The sequence below is a fragment of the Caretta caretta genome, chromosome 6 (assembly GCF_965140235.1).
Source record: "Caretta caretta isolate rCarCar2 chromosome 6, rCarCar1.hap1, whole genome shotgun sequence".
In the NCBI taxonomy this organism is placed as follows: domain Eukaryota; kingdom Metazoa; phylum Chordata; order Testudines; family Cheloniidae; genus Caretta; species Caretta caretta.
The window spans coordinates 5,956,469-5,971,678 of NC_134211.1; the positions used below are offsets into that span (position 1 = coordinate 5,956,469).

Sequence of the window (15,210 nt, forward strand, 5' to 3'; positions counted from 1 at the left end):
TTGTAGCCATAAATAGTGTTTTGTAATGTATCGAATTCAAGCCGGGAGCACACTGGACATTAATATCTGTCTGTAGTTGTTGGGATATGTAAAGGTTAGCAAAGAGCTGGAAAACTGCTGGTGTGCTAGCATGGTATTAGGGAGTAAAGTCACAGACAGGCACTGTTTGTTTCCTTGATGGATAAAGTTCCCATCCCTCTCCCTTCCCTTCTGCCTGTTAAGGATAGATAAGCGTTGCAGCTGCATAAGGAATGTGACTGTCTGAAGGATAACACTTCTTCACACAAAGGGTATCTCCCCACCCACCCTTCCTTTTCCAGCTACATAAACAAGCTCAGGGTCATGGCCCTTCCTCGTTCCCCTGTGAACTGCTGATTAAGGGAACTTGTGGCTACAATTATTGCAAAGAAATGTATCTTCAAGGTAAAAATGTGGGCATAATATGCTTAATGCTGTAAACAGGGGCGGGTATAATTATATTCAGTATATAGCTATTAATATTCATTATATGCACCTTTATATTATCAAACAATGGTTTTGGGCGTTGTCAAGGTTCCTTCCCCACTTTGAACTTGAGGGTACAGATGTGGGGACCTGCATGAAAGACCCCCTAAGCTTATTCTTACCAGTTTAGGTTAAAAACTTCCTCAAGGTACAAACTTTGCCTTGTCCTTGAACCCTATGCTGCCACCACCAAGCGTCTTAAACAAAGAACAGGGAAAGAGCCCACTTGGAGTCATCTTCCCCCACCAAAATATCCCCCCAAAGCCCTATACCCCCTTTCCTGGGGAAGGCTTGATAAAAATGCTCAACAATTTGCATAGGTGAACACAGACCCAAACCCGTGGATCTTAAGAACAAGGAAAAAGCAATCAGGATCTTAAAAGAAGAATTTTAATTAAAGAAACAGTAAAAGAACCACCTCTGTAAAATCAGGATGGTAAAAACCTTACAGGGGTATCAGATCTAAAACATAGAGAACCCCTCTCAGCAAAACCTTAAGTTACAAAAAGACACAAAAACAGGAATATACATTCCATTCTGCACAGCTTATTTACCAGCCATTTAAACAAAAGAAAATCTAATCCATTTCGAGCTAGATTGCTTACTAACTTTTTACAGGAGTTCTGAAGAGCATTCCTGACCTGGTCCCGGCAAAAGCATCACACAGACAGACAGACCCTTTGTTTCTCCCCCCTCCAGCTTTGAAAGTATCTTGTCTCCTCATTGGTCATTGTGGTCAGGTGCCAGCAAGGTTATCTTAGCTTCTTAACCCTTAACAGGTGAAAGGGTTTTGCCTCTGGCCAGGAGGGATTTTACAGTTCTGTATACAGAAAGGTGGTTATACGCTTCCCTTTATATTTGACAACCCGCGCCTCCCCAAATCACAGATAGGGTGAAACCCTGGCTGGGATTTCTTCCTGGAGCTCTAGGAGAAAAAAGAGTTAATAAGACACATGCACCTCTAAATATACTACCAAGTACATAAAGACTAACAATATTTTCCACCTCTCACGGACAATTTTAACCAGTTGATTCTGGGAAGCTTTCACAGGAAAGTGCATCAGCCACTTTGTTAGAAGCTCCTGAGATGTATTGGATGTCAAAATCAAAATCTTGGAGTGTTAAACTCCACCGAAGAAGCTTTTTGTTATTTCCCGTGGCGGTACGAAGCCACTATAGCGCAGCATGGTCGGTTTGCAGGTGGAAACGCCGTCCCCAAATGTATGGACGTAGCTTTTCCAGAACGTAGACAATGGCGTAACATTCTTTTTCACTGACTGACCAGTTGCTTTCCCTCTCAGACAGCTTCTTGCTGAGAAACACGACAGGATGGAATTCTTGATCCGGTCCTTCCTGCATTAAAACTGCTCCCACACCTCGCTCGGACACATCTGTGGTTACTAGGAACTGTTTGTCAAAGTCTGGGGCCCTTAGTACAGGGTAAGACATGAGTGTTGCTTTAAGCTGGTTAAAGGCCATCTGACACTCTTCGATCCACTGAACTGCATTTGGCTGTTTCTTTTTGGTTAGGTCTGTCAGTGGGGCGGTGATTTGGCGCTGTTGTGGTACAAATCACCTTTAATATCCGGCCAAGCCTAAGAAGGATTGAACCTGTTTCTTTGACTTTGGGACAGGCCACTTTTGGATAGCATCCACTGTGGCCTGTAGGGGGTTGATAGTTCCTTGACCCACCTGGTGTCCAAGGTAAGTCACTCTGTTTAGGCCTATTTGACACTTCTTAGCCTTAACAGTTAGTCCTGCCTCCCTTATGTGCTCAAAGACTTCTTGTAGATGTTCCAGGTGTTCTGCCCATGAATCTGAAAATATGGCCACATCGTCAAGGTAGGCAACTGCATATGCTCCTAATCCCTCTAGGAGATAATCTACAAGTCTTTGGAAGGTGGCAGGTGCATTCCGCAGCTCGAAAGGGAGCACATTAAATTCATACAGCTCGACATGTGTGGTGAAGGCTGAACTTTCCATGGCAGATTCATATAGCAGTACCTGCCAGTACCCCTTGGGCTATAATAGTTCATCTGTGCGTGGCATTGGATAGTTGTCTGGGCGAGTTACAGCATATAGCTTACGGTCGTCCATGCAACAATGTATCTCCCAATCTGGTTTGGGAACTAGAACCACTGGAGATGCCCATGCACTGCCAGAGGGGCAGATTACACCCATCTGTAGCATGTCCTGGATCTCCCATTCTATAGCAGTTTTAGCTTGAGGAGACACCCGGTAAGGTTGGACTTTAATTGGGTGAGCATTACCTGTGTCATTGGAGTGATATGCCCATTCAGTCAGTCCTGGGGTGGCTGAGAACTTTGGCGCATAGCTAGTACGCTGCTTCTGGATCTGCTGTCGTTGCATACGCCCAAGGGTCATGGACAGGTTCACCTCTTCCACACCACCAGCACTTCTCCCTTCGTAGTAGACACCTTCAGGCCACTCAGCGTCCTCTCCTCCCTGGGCTGTAAACTGACAAACCTTTAATTCTCTGGAATAAAAGGGCTTTAGAGAATTAATATGGTATACCTTAGGCTTTTACTTGGAGGTGGGGAATGCTATGAGATAATTAACAGCTCCCAGGTGCTCTTGGACTGTGAATGGCCTTTCCAACGACACATCCATTTTGGAGCACCTTTAAGACCATGACCTGGTCCCCTACTTTGAAGGAACGCTCTCTGGCATGTTTATCATACCAGGCTTTTTGCTCTTTTTGAGCATCCTGTAGGTTTTCTTTAGCAAGGGCTAGCGAGGTTCGGAGGGTGTTTTGTAAGTTGGTTACAAATTCCAGAATGTTAGTTCCTGGAGAAGGTGTAAACCCCTCCCATTGCTGCTTCACCAACTGTAATGGCCCCTTAACTTTGCGGCCATATACAAGTTCAAATGGTGAAAACCCTAAACTGGGATGTGGTACAGCTGTGTAGGCAAAGAGCAACTGCTGCAACACTAGGTCCCAATCATTGGAGTGCTCATTTACGAATTTACGTATCATGGCCCCCAAAGTTCCATTAAACTTCTCCACCAGGCCATTTGTTTGATGGTGGTAAGGAGTAGCAACCAAGTGATTTACCCCATTAGCTTCCCAGAGGTTTTCCATGGTTCCTGCATCTGTGAGGATGTCGGAGGGCCAACCTACCCTGGCAAAAATGTCTGCGAGTGCCTGGCACACACTTTTAGCCCTGGTGTTGCTTACAGCTACTGCTTCCAGCCATCGGGTGGCAAAATCCATGAAAGTCAGTATGTACTGCTTTCCTCTGGGTGTCTTTTTCGGAAAAGGACCTAGAATATCCACAGCTACTTTCTTAAATGGAACTTCAATGATGGGGAGTGGCTGGAGAGGGGCTTTGACCTGGTCTTGGGGTTTTTCCATTTTTTGGCATACCTCACAAGACTAGACATAGGTAGAAACATCCTTGCCCATTCCCTCCCAGTGGAATGACCTCCCCAACCGGTCTTTGGTCCTGTTCACCCCAGCATGGCCACGAGGATGATCCATGAGCTAAGCTCAAGAGCTTGACCCAGTACTTAGTTGGAACTACCAACCGTCTCTGAGGATGCCAGTCTTCCTGGTGTCCACCAGAAAGAGTTTCCTTGTATAAAAGTCCTTTTTCTACAACAAACCTGCATCGATTAGAAGAGCTGAGAGGCGGTGGTTGCTCTGTGCCACCGTCCAAGGTCTCTGGAGGCTTTCATCTACTTTCTGTTCTATCTGGAACTGTTCCCTTGATGCTGGAGACATCAGTCCCTCATTGGATTGTGGACCTAGGCTTGGTCCCTTTGGAAGCGATGTACGGGATGGGGCTGTTTCCGTTGACTGTGAACCGCTCTCCGCTGGCGCACTATGTTGCGGTCAGTTTCCGGCTGAGCCTCTTGTGTAGGGTTATCGGCTGCTGCTGGTTCAGGTTGGGTGGGGCCCTCTGGTGCTGGGGTTGCAAGTACTGGGTTCAGTGCTGGCAATGGATCTGGTGCTGGTTGTTCCGCTGGTTCCGGTTCTGGGACTGGTTCCGTCTGGGTCTCTGGGACTGGATCCACTACTGCTGTTGCAGACATTGGCCTGGGGTCCGGGTCCATCACCTCTGACCAGGTCCTAGTAGAAGTTTCCAGAACAGAGCTAGGCGTGATGGCTGGTTTAGCCTGGCTGCGGGTGACCATTCCCACCCTCTTGGCTGACTTTACACGATTGGCCAAGTCTTCCCCCAACAGCATGGGGATGGGATAATCATCATAGACTGCAAAAGTCCACATTCCTGACCAGCCCTGGTACTGGACAGGCAACTTGGCTGTAGGCAAATCGAAAGAGTTGGACTTGAAGGGTTGAATCGTCACTTAGATCTCTGGGTTGATTAAATTGGGGTCCACTAAGGAAGCATGGATAGCTGACACTTGTGCTCCGGTGTCCCTCCACGCGGTGACCTTTTTCCCGCCCACACTCACAGTTTCCCTCCACTCCAAGGGTATCTGTTAGGTATCTGGGCCTGAGGACCTCTGGTGTTATCCTGGTGCAATGAACTGTAATCTGTTGGGGTTCTTGGGGCAATTGGACTTTACATGCCCCGTCTCATTGTATTTAAAACGTTGTCCAGCTGACGGGTCACTGGGGTGAGGTGGGTTGCTGGAGAATGGTGTGGCGAGACGATAAGGTGTCTGGAGGGTTCCTTGGGGGGGTAATTGGAGCCTTGGGCAGCCCCCGGTAGTAAGGGGTGGTCTGAGGTTGTCCCTTCTGGTATCCGCTCCAACTGCGACCAGTTTTCTTTTCTGCCACCTCGACCCATTTGGGTCCAATCTCCCCCGCCTCGATTACAGTTTTGGGCTTCCCATCCAGGATGTATCTTTCTATTTTCTCAGGAACACCCTCTAGGAACTGCTCCATTTGCATTAGGAAGGGCAAATCTTCTGGAGATTCAACACTTGCTCCTGATATCCAGGCATCCCAATGTTTCACAATGTGGTAGGCATGTCTGGTAAATGACATGTCTGGTTTCCACCTTAGGGCTCTGAACCTCCGACAAGAATGCCCGGGTGTTATCCCCATTCTGACTCTTGCCTTGGATTTAAACAGTTCATACTAGTTCATGTGTTCTTTAGGCATTTCAGCTGCCACCTCAGCTAAGGGTCCACTGAGCTGCGGCCTCAGCTCTACCATGTATTTGTCTGTAGAGATGCTGTACACAAGGCAGGCCCTTTCAACGTTTTCTAAGAAGGCCTCGGTATTATCACCTGCTTTGTAGGTGGGGAACTTTCTGGGATGGTAAGTGGTACCTAGAGAAGGATTGCTAGGGTTTGTTGGTATATTCTGCTGAGCCTTTATCTTCTCCATCTCCTCCACATGCTTCCTCTCTTTTTCCTTCTCCTCCATCTCCATTCGTCTGAGTTCTACCTGTCTTTCATGTTCCTTTTCTTTTTCCTCAGCCTCAAACCTGGCTAATTCCAGCCGTGGAGTCTGTCATCCTAACCTCTCTGTTTTTAACTAACTTTACACCGAAGAGTGAGAAAGAAAACAAAAAAAAACCTTGGCTTGTAAAAATTTGCTGTGGTGTAATATGATACCTATATTCTCTGATAGTGATTGTCAGCCTACAGAGAAATCCTAAAAAAAAAAAAGAAGAAACCTAACACCTTTGTTTCCAGGCAAATAGGCAGAAAACCCCTCCAGTTGCTCTTGGGTAAAAGAAAAACAAAACTTCAGGTCTGTGAAGGCTTGTGAATTTCCCTGCAGGAGGTTAACTACCCTGCCTTTAGGTAGAGAACTCCAGCTCACAAGACAATTCCCTTTTGTCTCCGCTCTGGCCCCAAAGCAGAGAAAAAAAAACTGTTTTCAGTTTAACCTGCTTTCCAGCAGCCCAAAGGGAAAAAAAATATTACCTTTTCAAATCTGTGCTCCTGGTTCAAAAAATCTCAAAATGATTTCAAGTTGATTCCACCGCTCTGCCACCATGTCAAGGTTCCTTCCCCACTCTGAACCCAAGGGTACAGATGTGGGGACCTGCATGAAAACCTCCTAAGCTTACTTTTACCAGCTTAGGTTAAAACTTCCCCAAGGTACAAACTATTTTACATTTGCCCTTGGACTTTTGCTGCCACCACCAAACGTCTAACCGGTTTTATTTTATTGGGAAAGAGCTTGTTTGGAAACGTCTTTCCCCTCAGAAATCCTCACCAAAACCTTGCAACCCCCTTCCTGGGGAACATTTGATAAAAATCCTCACCAATTTGTATAGGTGACCACAGACCCAAACCCTTGGATCTTAAGAACAATGAAAAAGCATTCCGTTTCTTAAAAGAAGAATTTTAATAGAAGAAAAATAAAAGAATTACCTCTGTAAAATCAGGATGGTAAATACCTTACAGGGTAATTAGATTCAAAACGTAGAGAATCCCTCTAGGCAAAACCTTAAGTTACAAAAAGACACACAGACAGGAATATTCATTCTATTCAGCACAGCTTATTTTCTCGGGCATTTAAACAAACAGAATCTAATGCATATCTAGCTAGATTACTTACTAAGTTCTGAGACTTCATTCCTGTTCTGTCCCCGGCAAAAGCATCACACAGACAGACCCAGACCCTTTGTTTCTCCCCCCCTCCAGCTTTGAAAGTATCTTGTCTCCTCATTGGTCATTGTGGTCAGGTGCCAGCGAGGTTATCCTAGCTTCTTAACCCTTTACAGGTGAAAGGGTTTTTCCTCTGGCCAGGAGGGATTTTAAAGGTCTTTACCCTTCCCTTTATATTTATGACAGGGTGTCTGCAGCTCTTGTGGGTTCCTTCTGCCCAATGTTGCCACCCACCGCCACACCAATATACCTCCTGGTTGTAGTGTTACACCCCAATGGCCCCCTCCCTCAGGGGACCCCCAGGGGGAGGCAGATTAGCATTGTATATGCACTGTATATTGCTAATGCGGTTGCAAGCATTGCAGGGCATTTTGGGAAGCGTTAAAGGTGTGAGTGTGGAATGGAAGATTTTTTTGTAGGTGGCGAAAGGCCAGAGGGGGAAGGAGGGAAAAAAGCAGAGAACTGGTTAATTTATACTCCAGCTTACTCAACCAAAGCTCACAGCTGACGCTTGGCTGCCTGTCAAGAAAGACGGGGGGCCTTGAATTCACTGACTAGCTGTGAGAAAGACAGATGCAGCTGAACAGACTTGCAAGACAGCGAGGCCGGCATGAAGGAAAACAAAGTTTAAGGATGCAGAGGTTGAAAACACTGGCAAGATGACAAGAGGGGGAGCTGAGTCTCATGCCCCTGGAGCCGGGATGTTTTGGAAAAGTGAAGAGACCACAGAGAGCCGGTTTGGACTGGCACAAACAACACCAGAAGCAGAGGTCCCTGAGTGGAATGCCCCCCAAGAAACCCAGGACTTAAAACTCTCCTGAAAGCTGGAGCAACTCAAAGATCAGTAGTGGATCCTTGGATGGCCTGGGACCAGGACACCATTCCCATCCACCCTTCCCCATCCTTTTCTTATGATGTTACACCCAGGCCTGGCCAGTTTCGGGCAGTACAGGAGTAAGTATGACTGTGGGTTAGGGCTGGGGGTACTAACACTTTGCTTTTTCCTTCCTTCAGTAATGTGGGAAATTCCCAAAACACTCTCCGCTGTTTTATTATTTTATTCATAAAGCTTTAAAATTAGACACTTGGTGTGTTGCATCATCTCCTCCCCAAAAATGATCCTGTGGCATTGGCCTGATCAACTGATGTCTCAGGCAGATCGGTAACAGAAATCTGTCACAGTACTGCCCACCCTACTCCCATCCCCACCCCAACTGTCATTGCTTAGCTTTGCAGCCTCAGAAGAAAGAAAAGAAAAAATAACACAAATTCGAAAATACGGAATGAAACCTCTCCAACAACTCCATGAAATTATTAATGATGTGACTCCAATAGTGCCATATGTAGCTCTCCAGGAAGGTCTCAGCCTCCTGAATCAGCTCCTCCTCTAGTGCCGTCAGCAGGGTCTCATCCGGCTCCTTCATCTCCTCCCGGCACCGCTCCAGCAGCAACCTGCGCAGCTCCGCCAACTCCTCCGCCATTGCGCTTGATGTCTTCGGAAAGCCCTTAGACTTGCCGCCCTGAATTGAGTGGCAGAGGAGGGGGGCCCAACGCTGTTAGAAGGGGTGGGTGTGCGACCCTGTCTCACGAATGGACCCTCTGGCTACAGCAAAGCAATTTCCTCATACCCCTGTGACTGAGATTGGGGCCCCCATTGTAGATGGGTTGGAATCTCCCATCTCCGCAGCCACCCTCGAAGTCAGAGGTATGAGCTCCTGTGTCCTACCCCAAATACCAGAGCCTGTGGGGCTGGCTGGCAATTTTCCCTGTGGTTCCCCTGGCTGTGGCACAGACCCCTGCCCCCCAGACTCACATGCTCCCTCAGAAAGTCAGCGTGGCCTCGGCGGGCTCTGTCCATGGCTCTCTGGTTGATGTTGTGCCTCTGATACCGCTCTCTGTAGGTCTCCAGGAAGGTCTCAGCCTCCCGAGTCAGCTCCACCTCTAGCGCCATCAGCAGGGTCTCCTTCGGCTCCTTCATCTCCTCCCGGCACCGCCCCAGCAGCGACCTGCGCTGCTCTGCCAACTGCTTCATCATTGCGCTCGGTGTCACCTTCAGACAGTCGGCCATGCGCTGGGACAGGCCGTCCTGCATTGAGCGGGAGAGCAGGGGGCCCAAGGCTGTTAGAAGGGGTGGGTGTGCGACCCTGTCTCACCCATGGACCCTCTGGCTACAGAACAGCAACTTCCCTCCACCCCCCTGACCAAGGTCACGGCCCCCACTGGACATGGTTTGGAGCCTCCCATCTCTTCAGCCACCCTGGGAGCTGGAGATACGAACTCTCATCTCGTGCGCCAAAGCCCAGAGCCTGGCTAGGGGGGTTCTCTGGCGTTCCCCTGGCTGGGGCACAGACCCAACCCCTGACTCACCTTCTCCCTCAAAAAGTCAGCTTGGTCTATGCGGGCTCTGTCCATGACACTGTCGTTGGTGGCGTGACTCTGATAGCGCCTTCTGTAGGTCTCCAGGAAGGTGTTTGCCTCCCGAGTCAGCTCTGTCTCCAGCGCCGTCAGCAGGGTCTCCTCCGGCTCCTTCATCTCCTCCCGGCATCGCTCCAGCAGTGACTTGTGCTGCTCCCCGAACTGCTGCGCCATTGCACTCGGTGTCACCTTCAGACAGTCAGCCATGCGCTGGGACAGACCGTCCTGCATTGAGCGGGAGAGGAGGGGGAGAGTACAGGCTGTTAGAAGGGGCAGGTGTGCGACCCTGTCTCACCCATGGATGGTCCGGTTACAGCACAGCAAATTCCCTCCCCTCCTGTGACTGAGATTGGGTCCCGTATCCTGTGGGGCTCTGCACAGACCCCCTGACTGAGATCAGAGCCACCATTGTAGATGGGTTGGTATCTCCCATCTCCGCTGCCACCCTGGGAGTCAGAGGTATGTACTCCCGTCTCCTACCCCAAAGTCCAGACCCTGTGGGGCTGTCTGGGATTTTACCCTGTGGTTCCCCTGGCTGTGGCACAGACCCCTGCCCCCCAGACTCACATGCTCCCTCAGAAAGTCAGCGTGGCCTCGGCGGGCGCTGTCCATGGCTCTCTGGTTGATGTTGTGCCTCTGATACCGCTCTCCGTAGGTCTCCAGGAAGGCCTCAGCCTCCCGAGTCAGCTCCACCTCTAGCGCCGTCAGCAGGGTCTCCTTCGGCTCCTTCATCTCCTCCCGGCACCGCCCCAGCAGCGACCTGCGCTGCTCTGCCAACTGCTTCATCATTGCGCTCGGTGTCACCTTCAGACAGTCGGCCGTGCGCTGGGACAGGCCGTCCTGCATTGAGCGGGAGAGCAGGGGGCCCAAGGCTGTTAGAAGGGGTGGGTGTGCGACCCTGTCTCACCCATGGACCCTCTGGCTACAGAACAGCAACTTCCCTCCACCCCCCTGACCAAGGTCACGGCCCCCACTGGACATGGTTTGGAGCCTCCCATCTCTTCAGCCACCCTGGGAGCTGGAGATACGAACTCTCATCTCGTGCGCCAAAGCCCAGAGCCTGGCTAGGGGGGTTCTCTGGCGTTCCCCTGGCTGGGGCACAGACCCAACCCCTGACTCACCTTCTCCCTCAAAAAGTCAGCTTGGTCTATGCGGGCTCTGTCCATGACACTGTCGTTGGTGGCGTGACTCTGATAGCGCCTTCTGTAGGTCTCCAGGAAGGTGTTTGCCTCCCGAGTCAGCTCTGTCTCCAGCGCCGTCAGCAGGGTCTCCTCCGGCTCCTTCATCTCCTCCCGGCATCGCTCCAGCAGTGACTTGTGCTGCTCCCCGAACTGCTGCGCCATTGCACTCGGTGTCACCTTCAGACAGTCAGCCATGCGCTGGGACAGACCGTCCTGCATTGAGCGGGAGAGGAGGGGGAGAGTACAGGCTGTTAGAAGGGGCAGGTGTGCGACCCTGTCTCACCCATGGATGGTCCGGTTACAGCACAGCAAATTCCCTCCCCTCCTGTGACTGAGATTGGGTCCCGTATCCTGTGGGGCTCTGCACAGACCCCCTGACTGAGATCAGAGCCACCATTGTAGATGGGTTGGTATCTCCCATCTCCGCTGCCACCCTGGGAGTCAGAGGTATGTACTCCCGTCTCCTACCCCAAAGTCCAGACCCTGTGGGGCTGTCTGGGATTTTACCCTGTGGTTCCCCTGGCTGTGGCACAGACCCCTGCCCCCCAGACTCACATGCTCCCTCAGAAAGTCAGCGTGGCCTCGGCGGGCGCTGTCCATGGCTCTCTGGTTGATGTTGTGCCTCTGATACCGCTCTCCGTAGGTCTCCAGGAAGGCCTCAGCCTCCCGAGTCAGCTCCACCTCTAGCGCCGTCAGCAGGGTCTCCTTCGGCTCCTTCATCTCCTCCCGGCACCGCCCCAGCAGCGACCTGCGCTGCTCTGCCAACTGCTTCATCATTGCGCTCGGTGTCACCTTCAGACAGTCGGCCGTGCGCTGGGACAGGCCGTCCTGCATTGAGCGGGAGAGCAGGGGGCCCAAGGCTGTTAGAAGGGGTGGGTGTGCGACCCTGTCTCACCCATGGACCCTCTGGCTACAGAACAGCAACTTCCCTCCACCCCCCTGACCAAGGTCACGGCCCCCACTGGACATGGTTTGGAGCCTCCCATCTCTTCAGCCACCCTGGGAGCTGGAGATACGAACTCTCATCTCGTGCGCCAAAGCCCAGAGCCTGGCTAGGGGGGTTCTCTGGCGTTCCCCTGGCTGGGGCACAGACCCAACCCCTGACTCACCTTCTCCCTCAAAAAGTCAGCTTGGTCTATGCGGGCTCTGTCCATGACACTGTCGTTGGTGGCGTGACTCTGATAGCGCCTTCTGTAGGTCTCCAGGAAGGTGTTTGCCTCCCGAGTCAGCTCTGTCTCCAGCGCCGTCAGCAGGGTCTCCTCCGGCTCCTTCATCTCCTCCCGGCATCGCTCCAGCAGTGACTTGTGCTGCTCCCCGAACTGCTGCGCCATTGCACTCGGTGTCACCTTCAGACAGTCGGCCATGCGCTGGGACAGGCCGTCCTGCATTGAGCGGGAGAGGAGGGGGAGAGTACAGGCTGTTAGAAGGGGCAGGTGTGCGACCCTGTCTCACCCATGGATGGTCCGGTTACAGCACAGCAAATTCCCTCCCCTCCTGTGACTGAGATTGGGTCCCGTATCCTGTGGGGCTCTGCACAGACCCCCTGACTGAGATCAGAGCCACCATTGTAGATGGGTTGGTATCTCCCATCTCCGCTGCCACCCTGGGAGTCAGAGGTATGTACTCCCGTCTCCTACCCCAAAGTCCAGACCCTGTGGGGCTGTCTGGGATTTTACCCTGTGGTTCCCCTGGCTGTGGCACAGACCCCTGCCCCCCAGACTCACATGCTCCCTCAGAAAGTCAGCGTGGCCTCGGCGGGCGCTGTCCATGGCTCTCTGGTTGATGTTGTGCCTCTGATACCGCTCTCCGTAGGTCTCCAGGAAGGCCTCAGCCTCCCGAGTCAGCTCCACCTCTAGCGCCGTCAGCAGGGTCTCCTTCGGCTCCTTCATCTCCTCCCGGCACCGCCCCAGCAGCGACCTGCGCTGCTCTGCCAACTGCTTCATCATTGCGCTCGGTGTCACCTTCAGACAGTCGGCCGTGCGCTGGGACAGGCCGTCCTGCATTGAGCGGGAGAGCAGGGGGCCCAAGGCTGTTAGAAGGGGTGGGTGTGCGACCCTGTCTCACCCATGGACCCTCTGGCTACAGAACAGCAACTTCCCTCCACCCCCCTGACCAAGGTCACGGCCCCCACTGGACATGGTTTGGAGCCTCCCATCTCTTCAGCCACCCTGGGAGCTGGAGATACGAACTCTCATCTCGTGCGCCAAAGCCCAGAGCCTGGCTAGGGGGGTTCTCTGGCGTTCCCCTGGCTGGGGCACAGACCCAACCCCTGACTCACCTTCTCCCTCAAAAAGTCAGCTTGGTCTATGCGGGCTCTGTCCATGACACTCTTGTTGGTGGCGTGACTCTGATAGCGCCTTCTGTAGGTCTCCAGGAAGGTGTTTGCCTCCCGAGTCAGCTCTGTCTCCAGCGCCGTCAGCAGGGTCTCCTCCGGCTCCTTCATCTCCTCCCGGCATCGCTCCAGCAGTGACTTGTGCTGCTCCCCGAACTGCTGCGCCATTGCACTCGGTGTCACCTTCAGACAGTCGGCCATGCGCTGGGACAGGCCGTCCTGCATTGAGCGAGAGAGGAGGGGGGCCAAGGCTGTTAGAAGGAGCGGCTGTGCGACCATGTCTCACCCATGGACCCTTTGACTACAGAACAGCAACTTCCCTCCACCCCACTGGACATGGGTTGGAGTCTCCCATCTCCGCAACCACACTGGGAGCCGGAGATGAGAACTCCCATCTCCTGCCCCAAAGCCCACAGCCCATGGGACTGGCTGGGATTGTTCTCTGGGGTTCCCTTCACTGGGGCACAGTTCCTGCTCCGTCCCATCCCCCCGACTCACCTTCTCCCTCAGAAACACAGCGTGGCCTGCGCGGGCTCTGTCCATGACTCTCTGGTTGTGGAAGGTGATGGCCATCTGTGCAGGGAGGATAATGCTGGGGTGAGCTGCAGTTTATGGGGACTCAGTTCCACCTAGTGGCTGCTGCTTCCACCACAGTAGGCTCACCTAACAGCAATGCTGCTAGCTGGTGTGGCAGCTGCTTGGGGCTTCTTGTGCCGCCAGTCTCCAGTTTGTTCCTCACGGCAGCCCAGCTTCGGCTCCCTGCCCTGCCCTGGCCTGCACTTTCCAATTGCAGCACCTTCCTGTAGCCCAGGACTTTGCAAACCCCTTTCCCAGCTGGGCTTGGCCTGAGGCTGACACCTGTGAGCATGTCAGTGATGCTGGCTCTCACAGGTCTGTCGGTATTTGGGGGTTTTATCGATTCCCCAGGAGGCAGATGGTTTGGATGGGAATCTCAGCTTTTTTTTTTTTTTTGGTGGGGGGAAGGGTATTGTTCTGGGATGGGTTAAACCTTGTTGAGGAGGAGCAATTGTTGGCCTGAGACCTGATCAGCCCCCCACCCCCCCCACACACACACATTAAACCAGCCTTGGGTGATACTCAGGGATATCACCACTAAAAGTGTAAAGAAGAATGTTCTGCTGCTGTTAAAGCAGCCCCAGCTCAGGAATGTCTCTCACGAGCGTTATAACCATGGAGGTTGTGAAGTGGAGACACCAGGGGCTGGGAAATTAGGGAGGATACAGAAGAGACTGAACAAATGGTAAGATAAGCTCTGACCAGCATTTTATGCTGACCCTCTGCACAAACAGTGAAGGTCAAAACCAAGTTACCATTTGGGCATGAAAGAGAAAATGTACAGAACGTGGGCAGGAAGAAGGACACATAGGTGCCAGGGTGTAATTGTTTAAAATTTCTGTTATTTAGGGGTGTGGGATAATGTGATAGGTTTAGTAAACATGAAAGAGGGAGCTAATTTTACCTATATAATGGAAATGAAAAACAATGCACTTTGGGAATGAACTCCAGACTGCAGTACAACATCAAGCTACATCATCCTACCCCCTGCACGACCGTGACCTGTATGGGCTCCAGGAACTCCTGATGAATGAATCCTGACTGGCCATTTGGTGAAATTTGTCTGTATATCGGGAGAGGTGAGCATAAGGGATTTGATTGGTATATGTGTTCTGTGTGTGTTGCTAATAAATAGATGTTTAGAGCACAACTGTGTAAGGCTCTTTTGCTGGGAAAAGGTTCTGCATACCTGTTCAGCCCTGAGGGGAAGGGCGGATACTTAAATGGACCAGGTTTCTTCCTGATCCCATGAGTATGGACAGGTTTGCCAGAAGCTGGTGTAAGCAGAGTTTGGATGAGCTCCACCCTGACATCTGGTGGTGAGGTGTGGCAAGTTGTGGAAAAGAACTTCAGGGGCTGATCTCATTTGCATAGGCACACCCACCCCACCTAGAATGAGGCCATAGCTGCCCAAATGGTCACTTTGGCTGCTGTGGGATCCCCAGTGTCTCTGTTATTGGGGCAGGAAGAATAAATTTTTATTACCCTGACTATGGGAATCAAGGACAGTAGAACTATACTTGGCCTTTTGTGGTATGATGGAGGGACTCGCCATCAACTAAGTAACACTCACCAGGCAAGGGACATGGGTTCCAACACTCTGAATGGAAAAAGGCTGGGGATAGGTGTTAATACTTGGTGGCA

At 51.7% G+C, this 15,210-nt stretch overlaps 2 protein-coding genes across 2 annotated transcripts in view; both read right to left on the reverse strand.

Annotated features, from left to right (window-relative positions):
• Window positions 1–6,681: 6,681 nt before the first annotated feature.
• Window positions 6,682–12,038, reverse strand: LOC142072456 (uncharacterized). The gene is made up of 7 exons (XM_075129193.1): window positions 11,768–12,038; window positions 11,214–11,486; window positions 10,599–10,871; window positions 10,045–10,317; window positions 9,430–9,702; window positions 8,876–9,148; window positions 6,682–8,582 (listed from the first exon to the last, which is right to left on the reverse strand). Exons 1-7 carry the CDS (start codon window positions 12,020–12,022, stop codon window positions 8,301–8,303), a joined length of 1,902 nt encoding a protein of 633 aa, XP_074985294.1. The 5' UTR covers window positions 12,023–12,038; the 3' UTR covers window positions 6,682–8,300.
• Window positions 12,039–12,268: 230 nt separating this feature from the next.
• The window catches only part of LOC125638749 (RING finger protein 112), a gene marked incomplete at its 5' end in the record, with an annotated part of 76,530 nt that continues 73,588 nt past the window's right edge, over window positions 12,269–15,210 (reverse strand). Inside the window, 3 exons of the mRNA XM_075129068.1 lie at window positions 12,269–12,655; window positions 12,937–13,209; window positions 13,489–13,563. Coding sequence (XP_074985169.1) covers window positions 12,269–12,655; window positions 12,937–13,209; window positions 13,489–13,563 — 735 coding nt within the window. The remainder of the gene's footprint in view (window positions 12,656–12,936; window positions 13,210–13,488; window positions 13,564–15,210) is intronic.

What these genes read in the sequence shown, in the direction of transcription:
- LOC142072456 (XM_075129193.1), bottom strand. Translation starts at nt 12,022, where the DNA reads ATGGCCGACTGTCTGAAGGTGACACCGAGTGCAATGGCGCAGCAGTTC. An exon ending in CTGACTTTCTGAGGGAGCAT is followed by an intron (nt 10,872 to 11,213) that starts GTGAGTCTGGGG and finishes CGCTCAATGCAG; the next exon opens with GACGGTCTGTCCCAGCGCAT. An exon ending in CTGACTTTCTGAGGGAGCAT is followed by an intron (nt 8,583 to 8,875) that starts GTGAGTCTGGGG and finishes CACTCAATTCAG; the next exon opens with GGCGGCAAGTCTAAGGGCTT.